The sequence below is a fragment of a genome, unplaced genomic scaffold (genome assembly GCF_019419815.1).
Source record: "Pyrus x bretschneideri cultivar Hongxiangsu unplaced genomic scaffold, Pyrus_bretschneideri_v1 Contig28, whole genome shotgun sequence".
Classification (NCBI taxonomy): Eukaryota; Viridiplantae; Streptophyta; class Magnoliopsida; order Rosales; family Rosaceae; genus Pyrus; species Pyrus x bretschneideri.
The window spans coordinates 1,912,059-1,940,006 of NW_025999590.1; the positions used below are offsets into that span (position 1 = coordinate 1,912,059).

The 27,948-nt window shown below is 37.4% G+C and overlaps 5 protein-coding genes across 8 annotated transcripts; 4 read left to right on the top strand and 1 right to left on the bottom strand.

Moving 5' to 3' along the window:
- The first annotated feature begins 229 nt into the window (after window positions 1–229).
- Window positions 230–2,180, top strand: LOC103938976 (probable WRKY transcription factor 40). Its single transcript, XM_048588573.1, has 3 exons — window positions 230–1,137; window positions 1,253–1,372; window positions 1,511–2,180. The coding sequence occupies exons 1-3, from the start codon at window positions 826–828 to the stop codon at window positions 1,904–1,906; spliced, it is 828 nt and encodes a 275-aa protein (XP_048444530.1). The 5' UTR covers window positions 230–825; the 3' UTR covers window positions 1,907–2,180.
- Window positions 2,181–5,309: 3,129 nt separating this feature from the next.
- On the top strand, window positions 5,310–7,183 carry LOC103938975 (probable WRKY transcription factor 40). Its single transcript, XM_009349031.3, has 4 exons — window positions 5,310–5,604; window positions 5,856–6,146; window positions 6,262–6,381; window positions 6,513–7,183. Exons 1-4 carry the CDS (start codon window positions 5,575–5,577, stop codon window positions 6,906–6,908), a joined length of 837 nt encoding a protein of 278 aa, XP_009347306.1. The 5' UTR covers window positions 5,310–5,574; the 3' UTR covers window positions 6,909–7,183.
- Window positions 7,184–7,699: 516 nt separating this feature from the next.
- LOC103938974 (formin-like protein 6) lies at window positions 7,700–16,973 on the bottom strand. The gene is given in 21 exon segments (XM_009349029.3): window positions 7,700–7,900; window positions 8,004–8,409; window positions 8,675–8,741; window positions 8,832–8,900; window positions 9,140–9,256; window positions 9,357–9,428; window positions 9,639–9,733; window positions 9,967–10,048; window positions 10,139–10,189; window positions 10,276–10,356; window positions 10,689–10,730; window positions 10,875–10,973; window positions 11,257–11,328; window positions 11,770–11,899; window positions 11,989–12,421; window positions 12,424–13,109; window positions 13,111–14,276; window positions 14,387–14,608; window positions 14,903–15,324; window positions 15,327–15,602; window positions 16,366–16,973. Coding segments are annotated over 20 exon segments (4,440 nt in total). The 5' UTR covers window positions 16,439–16,973; the 3' UTR covers window positions 7,700–7,900; window positions 8,004–8,224.
- A 3,557-nt stretch (window positions 16,974–20,530) lies between these two features.
- LOC103938973 (protein POLAR-like 1) lies at window positions 20,531–22,913 on the top strand. 4 transcript variants are annotated; one of them, XR_666042.3, is made up of 5 exons: window positions 20,532–21,185; window positions 21,275–21,744; window positions 21,836–22,188; window positions 22,321–22,475; window positions 22,606–22,913. XR_666042.3 is itself a non-coding variant. In XM_009349028.3 (4 exons), exons 1-3 carry the CDS (start codon window positions 20,768–20,770, stop codon window positions 22,190–22,192), a joined length of 1,245 nt encoding a protein of 414 aa, XP_009347303.1. In that variant the 5' UTR covers window positions 20,531–20,767; the 3' UTR covers window positions 22,193–22,234; window positions 22,321–22,913. The 4 variants fall into 4 exon arrangements, 2 of the variants coding, with proteins under 2 accessions (XP_009347303.1, XP_009347302.1); XR_666043.3 differs by having other exon boundaries at window positions 22,618–22,913; XM_009349028.3 differs by having other exon boundaries at window positions 20,531–21,185; window positions 21,836–22,234; window positions 22,321–22,913.
- A 2,698-nt stretch (window positions 22,914–25,611) lies between these two features.
- Window positions 25,612–27,441, top strand: LOC103938972 (chorismate mutase 2). Its single transcript, XM_048588171.1, has 5 exons — window positions 25,612–26,019; window positions 26,227–26,313; window positions 26,424–26,567; window positions 26,890–26,982; window positions 27,073–27,441. Exons 1-5 carry the CDS (start codon window positions 25,807–25,809, stop codon window positions 27,301–27,303), a joined length of 768 nt encoding a protein of 255 aa, XP_048444128.1. The 5' UTR covers window positions 25,612–25,806; the 3' UTR covers window positions 27,304–27,441.
- Window positions 27,442–27,948: the final 507 nt, after the last annotated feature.

The window sequence follows — 27,948 nt, forward strand, 5'->3', positions numbered from 1 at the left end:
ATTCCAACCTACTGGACATTTGGAATGCTATAGATTCACACCATTGTTGGTGCCTATACTTTAAAAGCCACTGATCCTAATAAAGACACATAGGATTAGTGGGTGTATGAGTATAAAAGCCACCAATGTTAGTTTCAAACCTAGTCACCAATAAGAGACAATGACATGCTTTGAAATTTAGAAATAATTATAAAATATAAAAATGTTGTACTATTCACATACCCACCAATGTAATATTGGTAGCCATTGTAACAATAGAGTCCTCTACATAGGCCACATTCTCTAGTTTAGTGGGTGCTTGGTGGCCATAGAGGTTTACCACCAATATGAGTGGCAACACTTGACAATAGCCACCGAATGAAAAGGGTGGCTTATAGCCAAATTTTTAGTAGTGCAAATACCCTAAACCTATAGCTATATGTGTGTGTGTGTGTGTGTGTATTGCTACTTCATCGGATTATATATTGTTCTTCTCCCTAGCATGTTAACAGTATAGTTATATCAGCAACCTGCAGGTTCTTGAATCTTTACATCAACTTATCTGAATCTATAAACATGGATGCTTGTACCCCTAACAAGCGAAAGGTACTGAATTTGATCTATATACGCGGTTTTGATTTATGGGTTATAACGGAGGAAAATAAACTCTGAACTTAGCATAATCCTTACGCATTTCTACACGCACTCTCACCACTTTCCTTGGACGTAGCATAATCCTATCCCGTTTCTGCATGCACCATCACCGCTTGAGTTAACCCCCACGGACTCTTCGTGACCTAGGGTTGAATAATTTATGAGATCGTTTGATGATTTTGCTTTTGTATTATGGCTGATGATCGTGACCAGGTTGTAGACAGTGTTCAAGAAGACTTGCAACGTTTGAGGAAAGAGAATGAAACCCTAAGAGTCCTGCTTCAACACTTGACCACCAAGCGCTCAACACTTGAGCAGCAGCAGCTGCGCCAAATGCATATCCAACAACAACCGTGTGATCATCGATATATCATGACCACGAATATCAACAGCGCGATTACGAGCAAGAGACAGAGAACTGATGAGCATCCCGATCAGTTTCCGGCATACCACAATAAGACATCACAGTTCCTAGTGAAATCCGATTCTAAAGACAACAGCCTTGTAAGTCAAGTCCTCCCTTATAATGTAGAAAATTAGACTAATTAGATATAAACCTAAAAGCATTAGGTTTATTTATTAATATTAATTGTGAATTTAATTGAACGAAATTAATTAGATTGTGAAGGATGGATATCAATGGAGGAAATATGGACAAAAGGTCACCAAAGACAACCCTTCATCCCCTCGAGCTTATTTCAGGAGTTCCTTCGCTCCTCGATGCCCTGTCAAAAAGAAGGTACGTATAAATGAACCATTTGCCCAAAGAAATTAAGTTTTTTTTTTTTTTTTTATTAATTTGCAAATGAATTCACTAGTATTTTTTTTCTTTTAGCTAAACTTGTTTATCCTGTGTTTTCCGCTGCCTGAAATTTAGGTACAGAGGTGCATAGAGGATGATTCCTTCCTCGTGGCAACATACGAAGGAGAGCACAACCACGAAGCCATCAATGATTCTGTACCATTTGGACAATTTTCATGTTCACATAAGAACATAATTGTGCCCGTTAATTTTCCTTCAAGTGGTATCAGAACTAATAATGACGTGATTAATATAAGTCCCTCTCCGCCGGAGCCTGTAACGCTGGATCTTAGTCTCTCGGGATCCAGTAATCAAGAAAATGGAGGTTTGGGAAGCCCTCAAAGCATGGTTAGCCCCGGAAGAGTTGAGGATCACGTTGCTTCTTTAACCAAGGATCCTAATTTCACACAAACTTTAGTTGCTGCAGTTGCACGTTCGATTGCAAGACCTGCAAATAGACCAAATTCATAGATTGGAGCGGATAACTCCTTATAGTCAAGATACGTAGAAGAAAGAAATGAAGCAAATTTGTCAAACTTGACGGTCGAAGACGGACAACGCATTAATAAAGCTTATCATTTAAAATTCCCACGAAATGATGAGTTTCCTTCGTGTCTTATCCCTTTCGATCACCTCAAAATGAAAAATCATTCATCTTTACTTTTCAACATACATTGTATTTTGTAAGTTATCTGCTGCAATTCAACCATAATTATTAATTAAACGAGCAGTATTAATATTGAAAGGCTTGCAATTTAAGTGGTTGAGTATTTATTCATTCACCCGAGGTCATGTCTTCAATTTCGCACTTCCCCGAGAGTCTCAAACTTGAACACGTGTGCCCAGAGTGACATGAGAGTGGTTGGTGCTATACATCATGGAAAATTGGACTAGGGATTTGATTATATCACATGATTAGCCATTTTCACCATGTCGCACATTATCCATTTAGTTGAATAATAATACCAACCCAAAGTTGTAGACAATAAGCACAAGGGAATTGTTATTGGCACTCCAAAATTTTCATCCAACATTCCAAACTTTTTATATTTAGAAAGAAAAATACACTTATGAGGAGTGTAGAATGAGATTTTTGAAGTACCAATAACACTTCTCTAAGCACAATTGACTAGAGCTTCAAGACAAAGACCAAAACCTACCAAAAAAGCATAGTTCCGGTCTTTGTCCTTTCCTCTATACCAAGAGCCCTTGGGAGGGAGAACAAATAGTAGTTTTTCTGCATCCCATTCGATTGTCTTTGTTCGTATGAAATTTTCCTTGAATACATGATACTTAAATTATGTCCGTTACTTATATTATAATATGTGAAATACTCCTTGAATACATGATACTTAAAATAATCTCTCATCATATATTACGAAGGAAGAGTGAAGCGAGTCATGTGATGAAGTGGGCACTGGTGGGGAGGTTTCGTGCATGGTCCACTGATCGGCTTCTCCTTGTTGGTTAGTCAATTGGTACTTTGTCTGTGGAAATTTAGCCCTTTCATAATTGACTTCAATTAACGACGACCTCTGAATATGAAAAAAATACAAAGACTTTTTGGTTCCTTGAGGTGCCTTTGCCGTACGCTTACATTCTTTATTTGTTTACTATTTCACGGAGAAATGATTGTGCCCAGAAATATGGAGCACCATGTATCATAGAGAGACACTCAAAATGAAAACTTTTTTCTAATTATATAATAACATGTTGTGTTTCGCTTTGTATTTCGAGTTTACTGAAAAATCTCTCTTATTTTGTGGGATGGTATTATGTTCCCATTGGTCATTGCCACTTAGCAAATATTACTCTTCTTCAATTTCTTTCTTTTTTTTCTTTCTTTTTTTTTTTTTTTGTGAAGTGTCGATTTAGTCCTTGAATTAACACCTTAGTTAAAATTAGGTCCCTAAATAATTTTTTTTGTAAAATAAGTCCCTAATTTCATTTTGCTATATATTCAAAACTATTTTATCCAACTTTTTGTCAACTTAAGTCACTTGACACACTGTAGAGTGTATTACCATCATTTTCTCGCCTATAAGCCCTTAACATTTCATATAGCTAGGTTACGAATCTAACGTCTAATTTACCTTCCAAAGTTAACTTCATACACTATTTGTTTATGGAAAATTACCAATCTATCCTCTAATGTGTATCACATGCAAGTAACGTGACTTAAATTGATGAAAAATTGAATATAGTAGCTTCGAATCTAATATTAGGGATGTAATAGGTAGATTTTTATAATTCAATGACTAATTTTTCTGGAAAAAAAAGTAGTTTAGAGACCTAATTTTCACTTAGGTAATAATTCGGAGACTAAAATTGGCAGTTCATCCTTTTTTTTCATAGGCGTTAGTGCGTTAAATTATTAAATGTTATGAGAATGGAACACACACCAAAGTGCATAGACATTATTGTTTTCCATCACTGCAGCAAATCGCTATCTTCTTCAATTCCATCTTTGATTACCACAACGAGTAGCTAGCCATATGGAAGTAAGGTTTAATTACTCAGGGTAAATGATTAGGGGCTTAATTAGAGAGAAGACTCGTCTATAATTATAAGTTGTTAACATTGTGAAAACTATTTTCCAATACGTTTTATGTAGTGTTAAGTTGAAGTATACATAGTCAAAGACGTTTTATGTACCAACTGGAAGGGACAGAGCACCAGAGGGGCTTGACATGGCCCTTACAATCTACACCATATGAGATCTCCCTGAGATGGAAAAGCTCTTGCCTTCAGCCTCTAACGTCGAAAAGTGAAGCCATAGCCGATTGCTTATAGCCTATGGCGAGGAAGAAAACTTCATGCCTACATATTTAAATATTTTTTTTCTCTTTTTAAATTGATTTAAATACAACCACTACTCCTAAGGAAAGAAAATTATAAATATAACATTCACCAAAAAAAAATTTTGATTTGTAACCTTCTCCTATAGGGTTCGTGTTCGGCCCTTCTTCTCCAAGTTCTTGGTTTCGTCATTGCCAGCTAGCTTTTAGTTTGGTTGTCTCTTTCTTTCTAATGGTCACAAAGAGTCATTGTTTGAATCTTCAATCCTATTATTAAAAATAATGCATTTTGAAAGTCTTCAAAAAAAAGTTGTTAGGTGATGAATATATATACAGAATGGACACTTAAGTAATGGAATTTTTTTTTTTTTTGTCCAATTCGATTATTAGTCCCCGTAGTGATAGAAAAGTCGAAAGAAAGATGTTGTGTGTAAAAAAAAATTAGGTTTTAAATCTATGTGGTGAAGTCTATCAGGATTTAGTTCTAAAATTATAAATTTCGTCAACTCTCCATTAATTGCTAGCATGTGAGCCACACATATGCGATTAAAACGGAATTTTGCATTAATTGTTAGCATGTGAATCCCACGTGCTCACGATTAACGAAGAGTTGACAAAACCTTTAATTTTGGGTCCAAATTTTAATAGATTTCAGTATAGGAATTTAAATCCAATTTTTTTACCACAAGAACAATCTTCTAACTACCTTATCACTACGAAACTATTATTCTAATTAAGTTTTTTTATGTAATAATTAAGTACTTACAACAACAATAACGTTGCAAATACACCCTAAAAGCAAATCCCAACAAGCCACGTTTCGTTTTCTTTGTTTTTATACAATCTTGGAAATTAAAAGGCAAAAGGTGAAATAAAGTGATCCGTCGAAGACCATAACATAAGCAAGCGTCAAGATTCAAAAGGCTCCCCGAACAAACATGTCGGACTAATACTAAACTTACGTCGTTTCCCATGATGACGAGCATGTGGTGACGTCGTTGCATGTTTCGTGTAATCATAGCGTCACTAGTGGTCATATCATATATTTTTCCAACACGCTCATTATATTACTCAATATTTCAACACAAATTCTCAGACATGCCAGGAATCGAAGGCACTAAACATTCGTTGAATCAATTGTGAAATTTCCTTGAACTTGACAGCAAGATTCAAGACCCCCAACAAATACCCTAAACCTGTAGCTATATGTGTGTGTGTGTGTGTGTATTGCTACTTCATCGGATTATATATTGTTCTTCTCCCTAGCTTGTTAACAATATACTTATTTTAGCAATCTGCAGGTTCTTGAATCTTTACATCAACTTATCTGAATCTATAAACATGGATGCTCATACCCTTAACAAGCAAAAGGTACTGAATTTGATCTATATAAACGCGGTTATGATTTATGAGTTTAACGGAGGGAATTAAACTCTGAACTTAGCATAATCTTTACGCATTTCTACACGCACTCTCACCACTTTCCTTGGTCCTATCCCATTTCTGCATGCACCATCATCGCTTGAGTTAACCCCCACGGACTCTTCGTGACCTAGGGTTGAATAATTTGTGAGATCGTTTGATGATTTTGCTTTTGTATTATGGCTGATGATCGTGATCAGGTTGTAGACAGTGTTCAAGAAGACTTGCAACGTTTGAGGAAAGAGAATGAAATCCTAAGATTCCTGCTTCAACACTTGACCACCAAGCGCTCAACACTTGAGCAGCAGCAGCTGCGCCAAATGCATATCCAACAACAACCGTGTGATCATCGACATATCATGACCACGAATATCAACAGCGCGATTACGAGCAAGAGACAGAGAACTGATGAGCATCCCGATCAGTTTCAGGCATCCCACAATAAGACATCACAGTTCCTCGTGAAAACCGATTCTAAAGACAACAGCCTTGTAAGTCAAGTCCTCCCTTATAATGTAGAAAATTAGACTAATTAGATATAAACCTAAAAGCATTAGGTTTATTTATTAATATTAATTGTGAATTTAATTGAACGAAATTAATTAGATTGTGAAAGATGGATATCAATGGAGGAAATATGGACAGAAGGTCACCAAAGACAACCCTTCATCCCCTCGAGCTTATTTCAGGTGTTCCTTCGCTCCTCGATGCCCTGTCAAAAAGAAGGTACGTATAAATGAACCATTTGCCCAAGAAATGAAGTTTTTTTTTTTAATTAATTTGCAAATGAATTCACTAATATTTTTTTCTTTTAGCTAAACTTATTTATCCTGTGTTTTCCGCTGCCTGAAATTTAGGTACAGAGGTGCATAGAGGATGATTCCATCCTCGTGGCGACATACGAAGGAGAGCACAACCATGACGCCATCAATGATTCTGTACCATTTGGACAATTTTCATGTTCACATAAGAACATAATTATGCCCGTTAATTTTCCTTCAAGTGGTATCGGAACTAATAATGACGTGATTAATATAAGTCCCTCTCTGCCGGAGCCTGTAACGCTCGATCTTAGTCTCTCGGGATCCAGTAATCAAGAAAATGGAGGATTGGGAAGCCCTCAAAGCATGGTTAGCCCCGGAAGAGTTGAGGATTACGTTGCTTCGTTAACCAAGGATCCTAATTTCACTCAAACTTTAGCTGCTGCAGTTGCACGTTCGATTGCAAGACCTACAAATAGATCAAATTCATAGATTGGAGCGGATAACTCCTTATAGTCAAGATACGTAGAAGAAAGAAATGAAGCAAATTTGTCAAACTTGACGGTCGAAGACGGACAACGCATTAATAAAGCTTATCATTTAAAATTCCCACGAAATGATGAGTTTCCTTCATGTCTTATCCCCTTCAATCACCTCAAAATGAAAAATCATTCATCTTTACTTTTCAACATATATTGTATTTTGTAAGTTATCTGCTGTAATTCAACCATAATTATTAATTAAACGAGCTGGTATTAATATTCAAAGGCTTGCAATTTAAGTGGTTGAGCATTTATTCATTCATCCGAGGTCCTGTTTTCAATTCCGCGCTTCCCCTAGAGTCTCAAACTTGAACACGTGTGCCCGGAGTGACATGAGTAGTTGGTGCTATACGTCATGGAAAATTGGACTTGGGATTTGAATATATCACATGATTAGCCATTTTCACCATGTCATCATCCATTTAGTTGAATAATAATACTAACCCAAGGCTGTAGACAATAAGCACAATTGACTAGAGCTTCAAGACAAAGACCAAAAACTTTCCAAAAAAACATAGCTCCGGTCTTTGTCCTTTCCTCTATGCCAAGAGTCCTTGGGAGGGAGAGCAAATAGTAGTTTTTCTGCATCCCATTCGATTGTCTTTGTTCGTATGAGATTTTCTAGTATGTTTCGATGTATACTATTCACCGGAATTTTAGCCGTTAAATCTAATGGTAAAAATCCTAACATATAAGATACATTAGAGCATATGCTCCGATGTTTGCCATTCATATGGCCCATTCTCAAAAAATTTAGATTATATTGCCTTTTTCTATTCCCTTGTATCAAAGATTTACATCCCTACAACTAAAATTAGGGATGGGAAAAGCCGAAAAGGAAACCTAAAAAGCTAGCTACTGTGTATATTTATACAACAAAATTCTTCATTCATATGGTACAAGTAGCTTGTTGAACCCGACTCCGTATACACTCCAGCATCTCTGCTCCAGAAAACATTAAACCGAATTAACGGAAACAACGATGAAATCACAAGAGACGGATCAGAAGTTCCAAAAACAATATTAGAGGACGAAATGTGCTTACTACTTAAAGTGACTTCTCCCTTCTGTATACCACCGGCTTTACTTTAAAATGAAGACGAAAACATTCTTCTGCACGTCACCAGAATTGGATGTCTCAGCCGTATTTGTGTTCACGATCCTCTGAACCTTTCAACGGATTTAATCCACGGAGTGAAAAAATATATCCACCGGAGAACAGCTTTGGTTGCGAAAGGGAACAATGGTGATATGTATCATTACGACTTAATGCTGGCACTCATACTGATTCTGTATCAAGAGCTCGGACTCTTTTTTGGAAAGATTTCCCGCTTTCATCTTCTCATTTTCCGCCTCCTTGAGTGCTTTCTTCTTTTCAAATTCAAGCTGCTTACAGTTTTCCTCATGCGCTCGGACAAACAACTTCACAAAGTTGAATAGAGTAGATACAACTGCATGACAAATTTCAAAAATCAATCCGAAAATACAATAATGCAGTTAAAGAGTAAATGTTGTCCGTGAAATCACATTACTTCATTCTTAGCATCTAGTCAGAGGATCAATAAACAGTTTGCATGTTCCTAAGAATGCGCGACACTCAACGCAGAGGGTATAGACCAAGACTACTTCTGAATCGTCACAGAATATTTATGGATGAAAAGAATTACCTACGGTTCATAGAAAATCAGAACCACAACAAAGTTAGAAAAAATGTACCTTGCTCAAACGGGCAACGAGCAGGGTCTTCCCCAAAATAAAGAGCTAATGCATCTGCATTTCTCCCCTGAAGACAACCACGTTGAAGGTAAGTTTAACAATGTTTCTCTTAAGATGTCATAAGCAAACCCAACAGCTTAAAAAAATTGAGACATACCACAGTAGAATAAAGTGACGCCAACGACCTCACTTCGGCTTCAGCATGACCAAGGAACTCCTTTAGCGTCTGAACATTTCTCAGTAGATAAATTAAATTAGCATCAAAATAGATCTACCAAAAACAGGATGAAATCACAAGCACATTATGATCTTTGTGTAACAACTTGAATGAGAGGCAGTTGTTGAACTTTGCCATCGGTGATCAAGTGTTTATTATGATGGTCTTTAAGTTTTATATGTGAGCCAACTATGTCATCTAATATAGTTTCTGCAAGCCAAATGTGCCAAATAGTTTATGTATGTCACCTTGCAAAACGTTTCTGACACAGGACCATCATTTTCGGAGGCAGTCAACTCTTGCACAACCTTCTCTAGCCCTTTACTAATGGCTTGCATTTCCTCTGCCAAATATTTCAATTGTACCTACATCATAATTAAAATTTAGCTCATTCGCACCAAATGTATAAAAGTTCACTTTACCTACAAGAATTAAGGGAGAAATAAAAAAAAGAAAACATAATACCTTTGTTGAAGCCTCCAAACTAACTAGGTCTTTCGGAAAATCAAGAAGTTCTGGCAGCTTCTCCGCAAGCACCTGTGGTTTGTTGGAGAGGAATTTTATAGAATTCTCAAAGTTAAAAATTATACACTTGTAGAACAACTCCATCTATAAGATCAGTTTGGGACTTAACCAAATGAACGTTTTCTATATGCTTAAACTTCTCCAGATCAACGTGTACCAAGTGAAGGAGAAAAGTTCCACAAAAGATTAAAAGAATGGACTAAAAGGCTTTAAAGAAATCACCTTACAGAGGTAATGCATGAGAGTCATCTTGTTATTACGGGCTCGTGTATCAGTGAGCTTAAGGAGACTATCCAATCGAAATCCAATAGCAGAACCTACAGATATAATTAAAAAGACTAAGAACAAAATTAATCAACGTAAAACAAGGACAAATGAGCTTATTTTATAACATTTTTGCAACAATTACACATCTGCCCAACCCTAACTTGCAACTTTGTTTCATTTATCACACCATAGTCAATGTATGCAGTGATTCACCACAGTCTGCAAACCATATACATCATGATGATGTATTAACACAAAATGGTAACCAACAAAATCCACTCACCTCTTGCAGTCCCATGATTCAAGGCATTACCCAAAGAAAGAATGGTTTGCATGATCCTTTTCAGCTTTTCCGAACTTCTGATCTGATAAGCACATTAGTGGAAATAGATTAAGAGGTGAACTTATCAATCACAGATGAAAACATAAGTACTCAAAAATGAAAAGTTGCTTGCCTCATCCGCCACTGAATTGACGGTGTTCAAATTCCTTCTGAGATCGAAAACCTAACAAATTGCAACACCATGGACACATGAATAACATGAAGCACAACAGAAACAGAAAGCATTGGGAAATAATGCAGTCCCCTCACCTGGGTATGGAATTGTATTTTAAATGAGAAAACTCTAAGCTTGGGCTCTACCCGTGGAACTTTCATTAGTTCAAGGAAAAACTGTCATAAAATGCACAAAGTAATTAATCAAAGCATAAAATGTAGAGAGAGACACTGGGAGATGGGAGTTAAGATTCTTATCATGGTGATTTCTCCCAAAGAGTTCAGTACTAATACAAAACTAAGACTAAATTCAAAGAGCATCTTAAGAGTTATGCAGTTGACACCAAAATATATTTTATTTCAGCCAAACGGTAAGCAACAAGAAGCTAGCATATAATTAAATGAGCAGAATTATAAAGACAGCACTTGCCTTGCTGTCAACAAAATGAATTCTCAATTGAAAAGAAAGGAGAGGTAAGGGAAAGATGGAAAACGTAAAATCCACTCACCTGTTCACATTTTCCCAAGTTTTCCTTGTCTCCATTGTAACCCTGAGCACCAAAGCATGATTTGTTACTCAGAAAACAGAAGCCTTGTATACTTATTGTAAGCAATTTGAAGGTAAAAATAACAAGGGAATTTTATAGAAGCTCACACAGTGACATGAAGCAGAGATTACAACGAGATAAAAGTACCTTGAGTAATTCCATCTCTTCTTTTGTTGGACAAAATTTTATGAGGTTCTCAACCTGATCAATATCTAATGCAGAATCGTCCAAGGCAAGCACTGAACTCTGAAAGATGTCAGTAGGAAAGAAAAGGAACAAATTAGACAAGCTATCATTAATGTAGGAACTTCTGTACTAAGATCATTGCACCCAACATCCAAAAATCAGAACACCAGTTGATATCATGCATCGTTTCAGCAAAGAAACAGTCACTACTTGCTAGTATTTGAAGTTTTAAAATTGTAACTTAATCAGTATTTAACTCCCATTTATTTGTTTATAGAACCACAGGACTAACTCAAACTGTTGAGGATATACAAGATAACATGTCCATTTAGGTTTAGCTTACCATCAAATCAGGCAAAGGGATTTTAACTTTAGTAAGCATTATTTCGCAATTATATGCCCGCCTTAGCTCAATCTGCAAGAACCAGTAAATTTCTCATTACAATTGAGGTGGCAAAGGAAGACTATTCAATTAATTCAATACAAAATAAAAAGGTACAACCAGAAACACGCTAGACAGATCCTCATTTCAAGCCAGTTAACTAGCAATAACACATTTACAAGATTTTTCCAATATGCCAAAAAAGGAGAGCTTGTGCAAGAAATAATAGACTTTATGACCAAGCACAATTGCTATTGGCTCTGTGGAAACATACTATGAAGTTCCACTTGCACATACTGCTGAATTAATAATTTGATCCTTAATATACACAACACATCAAAATGCTCCTTGAAGGGACCCGTTGAGGAACATTACTGATGTACGCTAGGTCAGGTAAGCCCACCCTGCATTAACAGATCGACACAACTCTAGTTACCCACAAATGAAGTAAAACCAGTATGCAATGCAAATTACCAGCTGAACTTTTTCAGATTTAGGTCCTTTGGCACGACCACCAGATTTTCCTCCTGTATTCCCATTCTCTGAATTTGGAGCAGCTGCAGAAAAAAGACTCTCGAGTTCTTTCATGTCAAACTCTGGAGGCCTGGAGCAGAGTAAACAGATTCAGAATAATAGGGAGCCAATTGTATGAATTTATAGAAACTAATAAATTATTTACATAAAGTGGCATACTTGGTTGCTTCATCAGATTTTTGTGCTTCAGCCCATAAGCTTCCGTGAATCGCTCTTGTTAATTTTAGCCAATGATATGGCTTTAGATTGGCCTTTTTAGGTTGAGGCTGATTTCTGGAACTTGGACGCGTTAGGCCCCGTCCCTTCAGACTAAATGGAACACCAGACGGTGGTCCAGGAATTGAAGGAATATTACCATTACTATCCCTGGAGTTGGATGTGGGGGAACCACTAGATTTTGATACCCCATTGGAGTGAGGAGGAGGTGGTACAGGTGGCACAGGTACAGCATTCTGGGATAAGGATTCCTTTGGTGCCAAAGCTGGAGGAGGGGGCGGTGGTGGAGCAGAAGGTGTTACAGTTGAAGTAAAGGCAGAGCCTGAACGTAAAGGAGGTGGAGGAGGTGGAGTGGGGCCAGACGTGACTGCTGAGAAGCAGAACCAGGGAGTGGAGGGGGAGGGGGAGCTTCAGTGGAGGGGTTATTGACTGTGGATGATGGTGGTCTTCCTGAAAATGGAGGTGGAGGAGGGGGAGGTGGTGTTGAAACTGAGCTTTTGACAGAGGATGACATTCCCTGGAAGGAAGGGGGAGGTGGCGGGGGAGTGGGGGGTGAGACTGATTTATTGACAGAGGATGATGTTCCTAGAAAGGATGAAGGAGGTGGAGGAGCAAGGGGAGCTGAACTTGAGTTCTTGAGAGAGGATGATGGAGATTCCTCCAAGGATGAAGGGAGAGGAGGAGGGGGCAATGAAATTAAATTCTTGCCACAGAGAGATGGAGATGACCCTGAAAAAGATGGGGGTGGAGGAGGGGGAGGAGGAGCTGAAATTGAGTTCTTGACAGGGGAAGATGGAGATGCCCCTGAAAAATGAGGAGGTGCAGGGGGAGGGGGAATTGAAACTGAGCCCTTGCTGTCAGAGGATGAAGATGTCACTGACTGACTACGAGGTGGAGGTGGAGGTGGAGGGGGAAGAGGAACAGATGCTAACTGACCTTTACCCTGTAATGTAGTTTTAGTGTGCTCGTTAAGCAAAGCCTCTGGGGAATTTGAATTTTGTTGCAGAAGTTCTAGTGGCAGAGGAGAAGGTGGAGTAGCAACAGAAACCTTTTCTACAGTTGCAAGCCTAAAATTGCAATGAAGAAGGTGGTGGTGCGGGTAAAGACAACTTACCAGGTTGGACAGATTTAGGTAGAGACCGTAGAGTTAAATCAGGAGCTGATGTGGCATGCGATGGGGGAGATATAGTTTCAGGCTGTCGGATTTGGTCTTCCCTATTATATGTAGCATGATCCTGCAACAGAGCTGTAATGCCAAGAGCTGAGGGTGCACTTTGATATCTTGATATCGGCACAGGCGATCCTTGAAAGGAATTACAAAATGAAACTGGTGCAGATAGGGAACCTTGACGTGCTCGCTGAGATATGATTTTAGAATGTGTAGGGTGTAGGAGAGCAGCTTGTAGGTCTTGGGGTTCAATCTTTTTTCTGATTAAACCGCTATCTAGAGACGGTTGAATGTTGGTGATAGATAGTTTCCCAAGAGCCATATATGGAGGACTTTTGATACTATTTTCTGATGCCCTTGGTTCTGTTTTGCGGCACTCGGGAAGTGATTCTATCAACAAGTTGGCTGTCTCTGTAGCATGAGCAGAAGCACTATCATGTCTCCCCTGAGCCATAGATGTGGTACTCTTGATATCAGTTGCTGATGAGTTCACTTCTGATTTAATAACATTTTCTGTTGCCTTTGGTTCTGATTTAACTTTTCCAGGAAGTGATTCTAACAATAAGTTGCCTGTCTCTGTGGTATGAGCAGAAGCACCATCATGCTTTCCCTGAGCCACAGATGTGAGACTCCGGACATCATTTTCTATTGATTTAACTTCTGAACGAAGTTTTTCAGGAATTGATTCAAGCGAAAAGCTCCCTGTCTCTGTAGTATAACCAGAAGCACTATCGTGCTTCCCCTGAGCCATGAATGTGGGACTACTGATATCATTTTCTGATGACTTCACTTCTGATTTAAGTTTTTCAGGAGTTGAGTCCAGCAACAAGCTGCATGTTTCTACATTATGCAAAGAAGCACTATCCAGTTTATGAAGAACGCCTGACGAGGCAATCTTCTGGAGCACATGCGTTACATCTGCCTTTGGATCTAGCCAATCAACGTTGCTAAAAATCTCCTGAACTTTTGCAAAAGCTTCCACAGGAAGGCCATCTTTCTCCTCCATACCAGGCAAATCAATAGATATAAGAGAAGAAGCAGCATCCATCTCTGAGAAAAGAACCTTCATCCAGATAAAATTATTAACAGTAGTGATAATGATTACCATGTGCTCCTAAACATGAGTTGAAATTTCACTAAACAAAAAGGAGAACGCAAAGGGTAGATGAGTACCTCTGCTCTGAAATTCTTGGGAAATTGATCCTTAACATTCCATAAGATGTCTATGTCCTCACGATTAAGCATCAAAATATTGGACCTTATAAAGGCTGTATTGAACATGATCCGAAACATCATCTCTTCGCGTTCCAGATCACCATCCAGACTAATACACTCGAGAACCACATCACCTTGGATATGGCAATGTATATCAATTTTAACTAGTTCACAATCTGCCTGCACCAAGAAGTTAAGAATTAAAATGAAGTTCAAAGCAAAGCATCAACATATAGATAAAAGAAACCATGACATGCAACTATCCAACTTAAGATAATAGCACATGAGAACAGATTTCCAGCAACTTCCAATAGGGCAGTTAAGAACTTAAGAGTACGGTTGGAAGGGTAAACGATCCAAGCACATGAGAACAAATTACCAACAAAAAGCTCTTCCTTGTTCAGGAAGAGAAAAATACAATCTACAATACCAAAAGAAAAAACATATAAATGAGAGTAAAATGACTTCAACCACCTGCTTGTAATGTCGTACTAATTTGCTCCTTTTTGGAGTTGAGAACAAAACTTTAGGAGTTCGATCAGCAGCCATAAAAGGGTCCTGTCCATATATTCTAAATATTGGACGGCAACCTCCCTCTCCATCCATATTAGGAATAAATCTAATGATGATGCAGTCCAACGTAAGCGCCCTATCCAGTGGAGGCCATTCTGATCCCACATTTCTTCTTGTTATATACTGCAAATACCTCAGTTGCGAAGGCATGGGATTCAACGGTGACATTAACTGCAAAAGTTCCCTAGGTGCTTGCTTGTAAATCATGTCCAACGTCTTGTGCTCCTCAGTGTACTGCTTCCTGTAAATCAAGAGTGCAGCCAGCATGAATGCCAATACCAACCAACCACCTCGTTCACAATGCATCAAGAGCACATTATGTTGCCGAGTGAAAGCCAGCTTTCACTTGACCTCAGGAAGTGGTGGATCGCTTCCATTGTGAGTAGTGCGCAACCTTCGTAGTGGCGAGGATAGTCCATTATTGTCATGTCATACTCAGACAATATGTTGCAAAGCAGGCTTTGGTTTTCTCCATCTCGAAAGTTAAAGACCATGAATGACGCATCAGGAAACTGATCACGCAGTTGTCCTGCTATGCCTCCTATGTAGACTTTATATTCATCTTCTCCCAAAACGTCGGTGGTAAAACAGCAATCAAAAACTACATGTGTAGAGAAAACAATTACCAACAAGTAAATATACATGGTTTAGATTCTTCTGCAGCGTAAGGGCAAAACCATACACAGAACATGTGAACAAGCCAGCAAATACAAAACAAACTTTTTCCTTCTGAAACATTCATCAGCATTCGACTGTTGAAGGATATACATATTAGGAAGTATATAAAGAACACAAAAATTTGATAAATTCCACATTCATGCATACATTGTATCTGTGCAAAATTTGTACATCACCACACCAAAATAAAGTTTCACAATTTGTGTCTGTGTGCAAATGAAGTAGCGACTTTAGATTCATTTCTTCTTTCAACTTTAGAGCACAATAGTTAATTGCCAGATAAAAAATTCTAGCAATATACGGGAACTTTAAACTTGTCCGGCGTGTGCCCACAAATCAACCCTAAACCCTATTCCCAGGACATATTAAACAGAGTCTCCCCAATGTCTGTATTGGTCAAACTAATGCAGCTCCATTCATGCAGATTCTGTCCAACTAATGCAGTTCACTTCATTCTTTGGAATCCCAAAAGGCACAGTAAATATGCATCTCCAAATATAGACATCTTCTCAAATTGCAAACAAGCAGCTCTTAGTTGAGTTTCTAACAACAACACACAAAAAAAAAGAACAAAAAGAAGGAAAAATACCAGTAACACAACCCACATTCAAGCCATTGCACAAATTTAACAAACATCATCTTCAATAAACCAAATTTGAAAGAAACTAAAGCCCAGAAAAGCATACCATAAACCCTCTCAGATATCTCCAAAAGCCCATCCGGTGGCTTCCGGTAGAAGAACTTCCTAAACAACGCCATTGTTTCTCAAGATCCGAAAACGCCCCTCCAAAAAAGATACCTAAAACCCCTCCAATTCAACCCACATTGCTCCGAAACGCAAAACCCATCTCAGCTCGAATGCCAAAATCACAGAATCCCCAGAGGAATTAAATAACCAAGCCCCATGACAGACACAGAGAGAGAGAGAGAGAGAGAGAGAGAGAGAGAGAGTGAATGTTGAGGAACCAGAAGGAATGGATTTTGCTGGGTTTCTACGGAAAGTGCTTCTGAGAGACTTAGCTTTCACATTCACACACTTATTTGTTGTGTGCATCAGAGAGAGAGAGAGAGAGAGAAAGACTTAGCTTTCAATCAACAATGGGGTATCTTCTTCTTCCTACATTGTATCAGAAAAATGTAGAGAGAGAAAGAGAGAGGAGAGGAGAGGAGAGGAGAGAGAAAGAAGTCGGATATGGCGTTAATTTTTTGGTTGAGGAAAGAGGGGGATTTGGGTTTTGTCTCTGTCTCTGTCCCTGTCTCCGTGTGCTTCTGCGTCTAACGGGTTTAGGGGAGAGAAAGGACGCGATTAGAAAAGAACGACGATTATTTTGATTGCTTTGATGGCACATCATCGCACGTGTGTTGTCGACACAAGTCACATTGCTCATCGTTAGTCTCTGAATAGTACTTGTGTTTGTGCATCGGACTCTCACGTGCCTCAATGGTAACATTTTTAATATTTTTTACTATTAAAAATCCAACGGTTCAAATTATTAACAGTTCTCAAAACGCCACGTGTCCAAACCATTGGAAATCAAAAGTGACCTACTGCAATAGAGCCCACTGCTAAATCAATGTATTAATTTCGAACTCTTCTCCCTCTCTTTAAAAAAAACAAAACAAAAAATTAAGTCATTGAACTTTACTAGCATGCCGTCTATTTTATTTTGTTAATGAATGAATATCTTATATTCCTTGATTATGTAGTAATGCAAAGTACTTATAATGGAGGTGTACATTACATGCAATATAGATGAGCATTATCAATTTGGATTGGTTTATTTTCTTAGTTCAAATGACAGAAGATGAAGAAAAATGCTAGCAATTTTCTCATTTGGATCTTCTCAATTTTCATTTATCATATAATGTTGTTTGATAATCAGAATCATCTATTTTCTAAAACACCATTGAAATATCATCTATACAAAATATTAACTAAATCATAAATCGTTTAGTCATTTAATTGTTATCGAATAAATAGACAAACCATGTTTATCATTAAATACTATAGTTTTGACAATGCTAATTGAACAGTTAAATGATTCTAAGTTGGTTTGTTTTTTGCTTAATTGATCTTTAAAGGGTTATCTAGAAAGTAGATTGCTTAGATTATCAAGCAGCGTTACAAAATGAGTAAGAGAGCCGAGAAGGTAAAACAATAAGTTATAAGTAGAAAATTGCTAGCATTCTGTCAAAATAAATGCCTAAGAATGAAGATCATACATTCTAAATCTGCAATTTGTTTCTTAACCGTTTGAGATGAATTTCAAATTTGCATTTTAAAATGACTGAAAGCACTTTTAGTGAAAATATTTTTGGAACCAATCCTTACTAAAATGCAAGTAAATAGCACATCCAAACGAGCTCGTAGTTTCTTTTGTTTTTCTTAACCGTTTGAGAAGAATTTCAAATTTGCATTTTTCAACGTTTGTAACTTATTATTGTTAAATAAACTGATGTAAAACAAAATTTAGTAATTCTATGAAAATTAATTCAATTATGAGGAACTGTAATACAATTAAAAATTAACCTCGAAAGTAAGTATACCAGATATGTCAAGCATAAAAAAGTTTCAACTATTTGTCATTAACAATAACAAGAAGAAAGTCCATTGTATAGATCTAGAACGTCATTGTGCTCTATTTTGCATTAAGTCTTCGTTAGCTCCAAGTATTTCATGTATTTTTTTAAAGTCTCTATCCAAATAGGTATTTCTCTACCCTTTTTTCCTAAGTTTCTATCTTATAATTGCATTTTCTAATCGGAGTATATGTATATTCGTTTCACATGTCAAAATCACCTTACTCGGTTTCTTTTCATCTTATCTTCAATTGTGGTCATTATTACTTTACCTCAAAAATCCTCGCCTACCTTAATCATTTTTCTTTTAACTACAACTAATTGCCATTGACCAACTAAAAAAACAAAAAAAAAAAAAAAAAACGAAAATTTTGACGAATAAAAAAAACGGTTTTGGACAACTGGACGTCCACATTCCGACCAGAATCCGTCAATTTGCATATATAGATTCTTAGAACTTTATGGTGACCGATTCGCAGTGGGAATTTATATATTGTCCTTACTGATTTGAATTTAAATAAACAAAACTAAGACAAGTAACCAAATAATAGAGGGGCACTCTGTTTATTATTTCCATTATTATTGGTTGGTCCTATGTCGGTATCACCACGATTGGCGCAATAGCTCAAGACCTAATTAGTGAACCAATTATTTGTATTTTTTAACATGTCGTCCTCTGCTATTTAGTACTACGGTATGGTAGTATTTATCTTCATTTGGAAGTGAGAGGTCTTAGGTTCGAATCTCGTTGATAGCGAATTCGATACCAAATTAGGTCATCCATTGTGTGGCTTAGCCAAATTTCTCATCTTCTTAGTGTAAAAATATATTGATGTACTAAAAAAATGTAGTCATTTTCATTCATTTCTTTTGTTCTAAGTGGTTTATGAAGTGTTAGGTCATAAGGTGCAGTATATTCATGAAGAAATACTTACGTGAAATGGGAACATTCAAGTAGCGGTGTCCAAAATTATTCGCGTGATGTTATAGTGAAAAAGTTAAAATATGTGGTGTTGTGTTATTGATCCAATATGCTATATTGGCGGCCCAAAACATAGGTGAATTCTTCTTCTAAACCCTAGTACTGGTTTGGTACTGATGTGCTTGTATAAAAAGTGGGTATAAAAAAAAAGCAGGTGTTTGGTAAATACTTAAAAACAGCTTATTTTCACAATTTTTTTATTAAAATAAGCTGAAAATGTGAAGCAGCAAAAATGAACTTATTCTCACCGCACAGCAATACCAAACCAACCCCTAATCTAATGTTGTAGATTTTGCACTACTAAACTTTTATTTTAGTTATACTTATTTCCTAATATTTGATACCAACTTGAAACAATTTGACAAAAATAAAAAAAATAAGATTTTATAGTATTCAGTTTTCAAAATTGAGGATGCTTGTTTGAGACTGTTTTTGTAAGCATTGAAAAATGCTTCTTGACAATTAAAAGTATTTATCGCCATGTTTTGTAGAAAAAAAATTAAAAGTATTTATGAGTTATAAAAACATTTTATATAGAATCACCTAATAATTTCTTGTTCACAAAGTACTTTTAGGAAGCACTTTTTTTTTTTTTTGTCTAATGATAGATTTTGTTAGAATAGATGTTAGATTAGCTAGTGACGGGGTTCGAACCCATGCCGTTATACAATGACTCAACTCCTTTCCACCACTGTTAAAGCACTTAAAATTTTAGGGCTCGTTTGAAAGTACTTATATTTTTGGAATCAATTCTTAATAAAAATGTAAGTAGATATTGGAAAAACGCTTCAAGTATTTTCTGAACCCAAATATATTTTCTCTAAAAGGACTTTCAATTATTTTAAAAACACTTTTTAACGAATCCATGTGCTACCAATATTTATTTATATAAAAAAAAGCACTTGTTGAATAGAATTGCTTCTATATCAAGAAAGTATCGTGATTGAGACGTGGATGAATGGTTGTGGAGGTTGTATCATATAGTTAATTAACTAAATGTTTCAAATCATGAGGTGGATTTTGTACTTTTGGAATTGTTTTCAAAGAAAAGGGATTCCCTTCCTCATAATTCATTAAACCAGTGGATCTGTACTATTGAAATTTGATCAAACGGTTAAAGTTATTATAATTTTTAAAGTAAGTCCATATTTATAATCGTTGGATCAAATTTTAATAGTACGGATCCATTAATTTTGTAAATTAAAAAGAAGAGATGCGTAGAGGATCCTTTCCGTTTTCAAACATGGGAAGCATCATTTCATATTGTTTAATCACGATAATTCCAATTAACTTAAAAAAAAAGTACAATTCAAATTTCAATTTCCCAATGTCATAATTCCTGAAATTACCAATTTTATTATCGGAATTGGAAATTTCATAAACCCTAGGGAGTTGTGCAGCCTCCTGACGCTCCCAGGCGCCATTGATGAGCTTCCCTCCATTTTTTTCCACAATTTGAATCTCTCTGTCTCTCTCCTCACTTTCTCTCTCTACACACTGTCACCGGCTCATCGCATTTAACTCCGATGAGGAAGAAGAAGAAGGACGATCACGATCCCTTCTTTAAAACCCTAAACATTCTCTGCCCTTTCCGTTACTCCAAGGCCCGCCACATCCGCATCGCCGACATACTCGTTGATGAAGAATTGGGATCCGAAACCGGCGGCTACGATTGCTCCGGAGACTTCAGTATGGATAGAGACCCACACCGCCTCCCCGAGGACGACGGATTCACGGCCTTACAGTGCTCGTCCCCGCTTTATATTATTTCCCGATGGTTGTCGACTCTGAAGCGAGGCAAACGGAGGCGATGCGGCGTCGTACGGAGCCAGAAGAGACCGAAAGAGGTCGCGAAGACGGAGAGGGAGACTGGCGACGACGAGTCAACGCACGCCACCGGTTCGACGAATGGATTGAACGGCGGTGGCGGGGAAACAGAATCAAGTAAGCAAATAAAAAAATCGAATTTCTTGAATTAAATTATCGAATTTTTGAAAATTTTTGTACTAATTATTGAACTTTGTAAAATCCAGGACAGATTGTGAAGGATACGAGCTCATTCAATTTGGGAGTTGCGTGCGGTTTGGTGTATCTGATCGTCACCGGTAAAAATGAACTTGCAAAGACGGTGGAGTTGCGGGCGGAGATGGAGCAGTTGCTTCAAAATGCAAAAGAGGAACTGCAGAGCAAGAATTCGCGTTTCGGTTCCAGGGCGGTGGAGTCGAATGAGATGAATTTTGCTTCTTCCACCACCGATCTCCAACAGGCTTCGAGTTCGAGCTCTGGGAGCCGGTTTTCACTTCAATCTGGCCTGGTCCGTGAGGTGTGCTCGGAATTTGTTAGAGATGGAAGGGGACAAGGAGAAAGGGATGAATGCGCGGAGGGAATGGATCAACTCGAGGCGGAGCTTGAAGCGGAGTTGGAACGATTGCAGCTGCATTTGGAATCGGATTCGGAAAATCATTCATCCAATTCTAACTACACGCAGCAGCAAAGATTAAACGTATGGAGAGATTTTAATTATAATTTTGTTTAAACTCATGTTTTGATTGATTAATCTTGTGAAATGAATACTTGAATGTGAAAAATGGCAGGCTGTCCAAGACACAGCTCATGGAACAGGTGACGATATCTCAGATTTTGGAGAAGAAATCGAGGCACATGGAGCAGAACCAGCAGATTATAACGAAATCCCATGTGACTACGGAGTTCCTGCACTCGAACTGGAGAGAAGGCTGCACGAACTGCAGGAAGCGAGGCAGGAAGAACGGATAAAGGAACTTGAAGTTGCATTGGAGTACACGAAGCGCAAGCTTCATGAGAAGGAAATGGAGGCTTCGTGGTGGAGACAAAATGCATCCGCAGCACTCACATCGCACCACCATCAAGATCCTTCATCGTCGGGTGCTTCCCAGCACAGTTCGGAGAGTACATTTCACTTGTTTAGGTGAGAAAACCAAGCTGTACAGTGGCTTTAGACAAGCTTCATGAATGTAATGTCACTTTTATTTTCTGTGTAATTTTACGGGGTACATTATTTATCTGTGATTAAACCGTAAACCCAATCAATTGCTTCCAGAAACAGTAAGGATACCGAGGGCATTAGTAGCAAAGGGCGAGGCTGAATAAAACGGTTTGTGATTACCATTACATGTGAGTCTTCTTAGCGACAGCGGAAACATCACACCAAATGGTGATTTGAGGCTTAGCACGGATGAAGAATCGCTCATCCAGGTGAGACCCAGAGGCTGTGTGTTAGATTAGTTCCTGAAAGTCTTCATTTGGCCCAAAAACTACTTTTTCTCGATACATTTCTTCGGACACAAGCAATCAACTTTGTGCTTTTTGTGTGATTCTGTTGAAGATTGGTTTGCAGAGGACGTTGGGGTACCTCTTCTCTACTTGCTGCTTCAGCAGGCATCAGTCCTCCTTTGAAGTAGTTGCTTGGGCTGCAAGTGTTCTAAAAGTCTCCGCCTAGCGCTGCTTAGGGCTCGTCTAGAGGGTGTTTAGACTTGCTTAGGCTCTCATCTAGACTGCCTAGATCCGCTGAGGTTGTGACGCTCAACTAGAGAGAAAATAAATAACTTCCATTTTGCATTTCATTTTTTCAATAAATTGTAAGAGATTTGTTGGATACTTGGATAAACAATTATTATATGCTTGTTTCTTATATTTTGAATATGTTTTAATACTTTATGGGCATGTTTGATTGGCTTCTCTAAGTTCATTGGACTGGCTAGGATACTTAGACTGTGTTTGATGCAAGCAGGGATTGTGTTTAATGAGACTAAGCCGGACTTGCTGGGATTAAATGCTTCACTAAGAAGCCTTAGCGAGACCCCCCGAAAAGAAGAGGATTGCTAATCTCGTCTCCTACACTTGCTTTGCTACATCTCAAGCTCGTCCAGGACTCTAGTATGCTTCGCATCCTCCTCGTAGCCGTCCGATGATCGACGACGGACCTGCATCGTCGTCGAAACCCAAATCCCCAAAAAATGAGATATTTGAAAGAACACTGCCGAAGAAGCGCTGCTGCAAGCACAACGACAGCCAGAAGTGTCCCCAATCCCCGCTTCAATGATGGCACTGCAAGCACAGACCACCATTTCAACGAGGTTAGACCAAAATCGAACAGATCTAGGCCAACCAAGCTCGCTCATTCGGGATTCCACGCCACCAAACAAAAACTGAAAAACCAAGCTGGATTCTTCATTTTGCAGAAATTCTTTTTGGCAATTAATCGGAAAAAAAGAGGGAATGGAAGGAGAGCGTGGGATGAAGAGAACGAGGGAGATAAAAGAAAGAAAAAATGGACTGATGGAGGCTTCCAGAGGGAGGGAGAGTTTTTTTTAGAATAAAAAAGGTAGAATTAATTGACTGAATATTATTATATATGAATTAAAAAAATATAATATTGTAGTTTGATATTATCCTTCTTTTTAGTCTAACACTTCACCAAACGCTTCATTAAGTTAGTCCAACTTAGTGTAGTCTAAGCCAGTCTAGTTTAGTCTTTGAAGCTAGTTTAGTCCGAGATAGTTCAACGCAACAAACGTACCCTATAATTTATATGTCATTATATTTTGCAATTATGTATCCCAATAAATTTTTAAAATTTTTTAAGTATAAGTAGACACTTGTTTAAATGACATATAACAAATTTAATTAAAACTAAAAAAACTGTAAGTAGACACTTGTTTAAATGACATATAACAAATTTAATTAAAACTAAAAAAACTGCCTAGGCGTTGGGCCCTTCCCGCCGCTTGGTTAGCGTTTATGCCTTTTTGAACTTTAATTTTATGTATATATGCTCTTAATTATTTAAGCTACAAATTATTGCAAACACAATAAGTTATCAATTTTATTAGATAGAAATAGTCAATGGATCGTACAGCCGGTTAACAAATCACTCACATCACGTAACCCTGAAAATTTATCTTGCATTGAAGAATTTGAATATTCGAAACACTAGAAGGTCATTTGAAAAAAAATAAAAAAATTAGAGCCCATTTGATGTCATATATGCCATGACATAGGCAATCTTTCTTTATCTCGGATTCACATTAGAGAACCTTTAGCAGTTGGAAGAACATGGATTTAAAATGTGACTTAGCATATAAGCAAACAACACATGTTCATAACACTTTCCCTATCTAATATTATGTTTATGGTGGTACAAAAATTGGATGATTTCCTTTAGAAGCTTCTCCATATAGCTATTTTGTTATAAAAAAATAAAAAAAATAATAAAAAAAGGACTAGCTCGTGGCAAAGTCCTAACAATTCACTATTTAGGGGGCCAAGAATACTCACAGAAGTATTTCAACCTCTTTTTAGCCATCGTCATATTATTCATTAACATTAGGAATCAAACCTAAGACGAGCCACATAGAATATGGATTTGAATTCATCCCAACAACTGAGTCATCCTGTGATGATTTCCTCATATAGGATATAGCTATTAGGTTTTATCAATATAAAATTTTACATGTAATTTTTATTGATTTTCAAATGTAGCCCACTATATATTTAGTCACTGATCTAAATTCTCTTAGTTTAATTATATAAACTTATATAATACAGTTTACAAACCTTTTTTTTTTTTCTTACTGCTTCTTGTACATGTACAAGGTTGGATTTCTTTGAGTTTTAACATGTATTTGTTTAATAAAGAAAATTTTTGGCTCACCTTATGAAAATTTTCTTAAGCTAGTTGATACTCTGAAAATACAATATCAAGTTTCTTTATTTATAAAAATTTAAATTTTTAGGTTAGCCCACCTAGTAAAAAATTCTTTATTCCACTAAAGAAATTTTTTATTGTGATCGGAATATAGCTGGTACATCACGCGTTTTTATATCAGTGATGAAAATTTTTGTTTGCCCCGAAACAATCATTGTGTTCCTGTTTTTATTTTATATTGACTATTCAGATCTCTTGTTGACCCTACATATTCAATGGCTACGAGAGACGGACCGTGTCTTGACGTAGACGGTTAAAATTAGGCGAACCCCGCCGAAATATGGATAGTATTTTTGTTCAACACCATTTAATGTAGTGTATATTTACTACTATTTAATATGATCTATACTCATTATTCTATTTATTATAGTTAGATGAGTTTGAATTTTAAAATTCGTGTAGTAGACAAGTACAAATCTCAAAATTCAAAATCATCTAACAGTGATAAATAGAATAATATACATGTACCACATTAATGATGAAGCAAAAATGCATTATGCTGGTCCCTAATTACGAAAAGCCGCCGTGTAATCTTGTCGACACACGCACACACGTCACCGTGTGCCACGTGGACCCACACCCCCTGCTGCTCTGTTTAATCCGTCCGCTTATAAAAGCCCCCACCGCCGTCTCCCTCCCATTCCCACCAAGCAAAGAAACCAGTTCTTCTTTCCTTACCAATCTTTCTAACTTTCTGCTTGTTTCCCGGGAAAATCACCAGAGAAAAAAAAAAACAGGGGGCATTCCTCAATTTCCTTACGATTTATATACACAGGGGGCATTCCTCAATTTCCTTACGATTTATACACATATATTGAAATGGCAGCGGAAACGAACTCCAAGAGCGATACTTTGACGCTTGAGAAAGTGAGAGAGGCGCTGATTAAACAAGAAGACACCATAATTTACCGGCTGATTCAGAGAGCAAACTTCCCTTTGAATTCTCCGGCGTACGACGAGAAAGCGTTTCCATCGTTTTCTGGTTCTCTGCTTCAGTTCGTTGTTAAGGAAACAGAAGCCCTCCAATCCAAGGTAACTATACTTATTAATAACCAGTAATTGGTAATTGCATTTCGATAACCTTTTTCTCGAGATGAACTTCCGAGGAACTGGAATGTCACAGCGACGGTATTCCAATTTCATTGTGTGATTAAATTGGCAATAGTGCCTGATTGAATTGAAATCATGACGATATGACATTCAAGTTGTACATCTCTAACATTGTCTCTTGATTAACAGGTTGGTAGGTATGAAAATCCCGAAGAACTTCCGTTTTCGCCGGAAAGTTTACCGCCTTCATTGCTGCCGCCACCGGAAAATCCACCGGTAATTGGTGGGATTTACCCAGAAAGTTTAACTCTCTTCTTTTGAATTTGTCACTAGAAAATTTTTGAACTCTTATTTTTTTGGGAAATAATTGATTCAATTTTGTATAGGTATTGCATCCTGCTGCAGCTTCGATCAACATAAACGGAAAGATATGGGATTTCTATTTCGACGAATTGCTTCCTCTGTTTGCAGCCACCGGTGACGATGGAAGCTATGCGTCAACTGCTTCTAATGATCTTGATTGCTTGCAGGTGAAGTTAACTTTGAATTATTTTAATGCTATTGCGGTTGGTGGAAGTGTTCATGCCGCCAATACAAGAACTTTCGTTAAAAGTACTTTATTAGAAATATGCTTTAAGTCCTTGTCCATTCGTAATCCAAAAGCACACTTGTACTTTTTCCGCCAAACTCATAAGCGCTTTTGTAAAAGCACTTTTCAAACTCATATGTTACTTATTGTGAGATGTGTTTAAGAATGCATCTAGAAAGAAGCACTTGCTGCTTCAGGTTATCAATTCAGATGAACTGATCGCACATATATTTCCGTTGAATTGAATGTTGTTTCATCTACAGGCTATCTCTAGACGAATTCATTACGGATACTATGTTGCCGAGGTTAAGTTTAAAGATTCCCCTCAAGACTACGAGCCTGCGATTCGCGCTCAGGTTCAGTGATTACCATTTTCCTTGTAATTCCATTTGGGGAAGTCTTAGGTTGATCAGAAAATTAATAAAATTAGGCTTTGAATATTTCAGGATAGGGAGGGTTTGATGAAATTGTTGACTTTTGTGGACGTGGAAGAGAAGGTGAAGAAACGAGTTGAGAAGAAGGCAATGGTGTTTGGGCAAGAAGTAAGCCTGATGGACAATGCCAACACTAAAACATACAAGGTTGATCCGTCGATAGTTTCTCGCCTCTACGGAGAATGGATAATGCCACTCACGAAGCTCGTTCAGGTTGAGTACCTCCTTCGTCGGCTTGACTAGATTCACTCTGCCTAAATTTTTTGTGTTCAAAATTCTTGTAGTGACGAAAGGTTCATATTTGAACCGTTTAATGTGTACAACGTCATTTATCTTCGAAATTTATGACGCGATTAGATAATAACACAAAAGTTGTTAATATATTGTTGTATGTTTGGAGATGTGTATTTACCGTTCTAGTTAGAGGAAATTTTGTTACAATTGAGAGAATTGAACTCATACTTTACCAATTATACTAATCCTTTGGTACTCTACGAGAAAGCTAAGTATTAATGTGGAGGGAAATACAAGTAATGACTCATCTCTTTTCTATCAAATCTTTTGCCAAACATGAGCGCATTTCTCTATCTATACAATTCTTTTTAAGGCGGTGTTTTACCTAAATGTTTTTGTCTCTCCTTATATTATATAAAAAACAATTTCCATACACCGTTTTTCTCATTTTGTATAACCTATTTATTTGTATACTTAAGTTTTTCCTCATTTATTAGATCTCTTAGCCAAAGATAATTAGAGATAGGGGTGGGCATAAAAATTGGGGGTGGGCGTAAAAACGGCAGCAATGAAAAACCGAATCGAATCGTTTAAAAAACCGTGTTAATCGAAAAATTCAAAACCGGTCCAAAAAACAAACTGCACCGGTCTGTT

What these genes read in the sequence shown, in the direction of transcription:
- LOC103938975 (XM_009349031.3), top strand. Translation starts at nt 5,575, where the DNA reads ATGGATGCTCATACCCTTAACAAGCAAAAG. An exon ending in ATTCTAAAGACAACAGCCTT is followed by an intron (nt 6,147 to 6,261) that starts GTAAGTCAAGTC and finishes GAAATTAATTAG; the next exon opens with ATTGTGAAAGATGGATATCA. An exon ending in GATGCCCTGTCAAAAAGAAG is followed by an intron (nt 6,382 to 6,512) that starts GTACGTATAAAT and finishes CCTGAAATTTAG; the next exon opens with GTACAGAGGTGCATAGAGGA.
- LOC103938973 (XM_009349027.3), top strand. Translation starts at nt 20,768, where the DNA reads ATGAGGAAGAAGAAGAAGGACGATCACGATCCCTTCTTTAAAACCCTA. An exon ending in TGGCGGGGAAACAGAATCAA is followed by an intron (nt 21,186 to 21,274) that starts GTAAGCAAATAA and finishes TGTAAAATCCAG; the next exon opens with GACAGATTGTGAAGGATACG. An exon ending in AGTACATTTCACTTGTTTAG is followed by an intron (nt 22,189 to 22,320) that starts GTGAGAAAACCA and finishes AATTGCTTCCAG; the next exon opens with AAACAGTAAGGATACCGAGG.
- LOC103938976 (XM_048588573.1), top strand. Translation starts at nt 826, where the DNA reads ATGGCTGATGATCGTGACCAGGTTGTAGACAGTGTTCAAGAAGACTTG. An exon ending in ATTCTAAAGACAACAGCCTT is followed by an intron (nt 1,138 to 1,252) that starts GTAAGTCAAGTC and finishes GAAATTAATTAG; the next exon opens with ATTGTGAAGGATGGATATCA. An exon ending in GATGCCCTGTCAAAAAGAAG is followed by an intron (nt 1,373 to 1,510) that starts GTACGTATAAAT and finishes CCTGAAATTTAG; the next exon opens with GTACAGAGGTGCATAGAGGA.
- LOC103938972 (XM_048588171.1), top strand. Translation starts at nt 25,807, where the DNA reads ATGGCAGCGGAAACGAACTCCAAGAGCGATACTTTGACGCTTGAGAAA. An exon ending in ATGATCTTGATTGCTTGCAG is followed by an intron (nt 26,568 to 26,889) that starts GTGAAGTTAACT and finishes TTTCATCTACAG; the next exon opens with GCTATCTCTAGACGAATTCA. An exon ending in AGCCTGCGATTCGCGCTCAG is followed by an intron (nt 26,983 to 27,072) that starts GTTCAGTGATTA and finishes TGAATATTTCAG; the next exon opens with GATAGGGAGGGTTTGATGAA.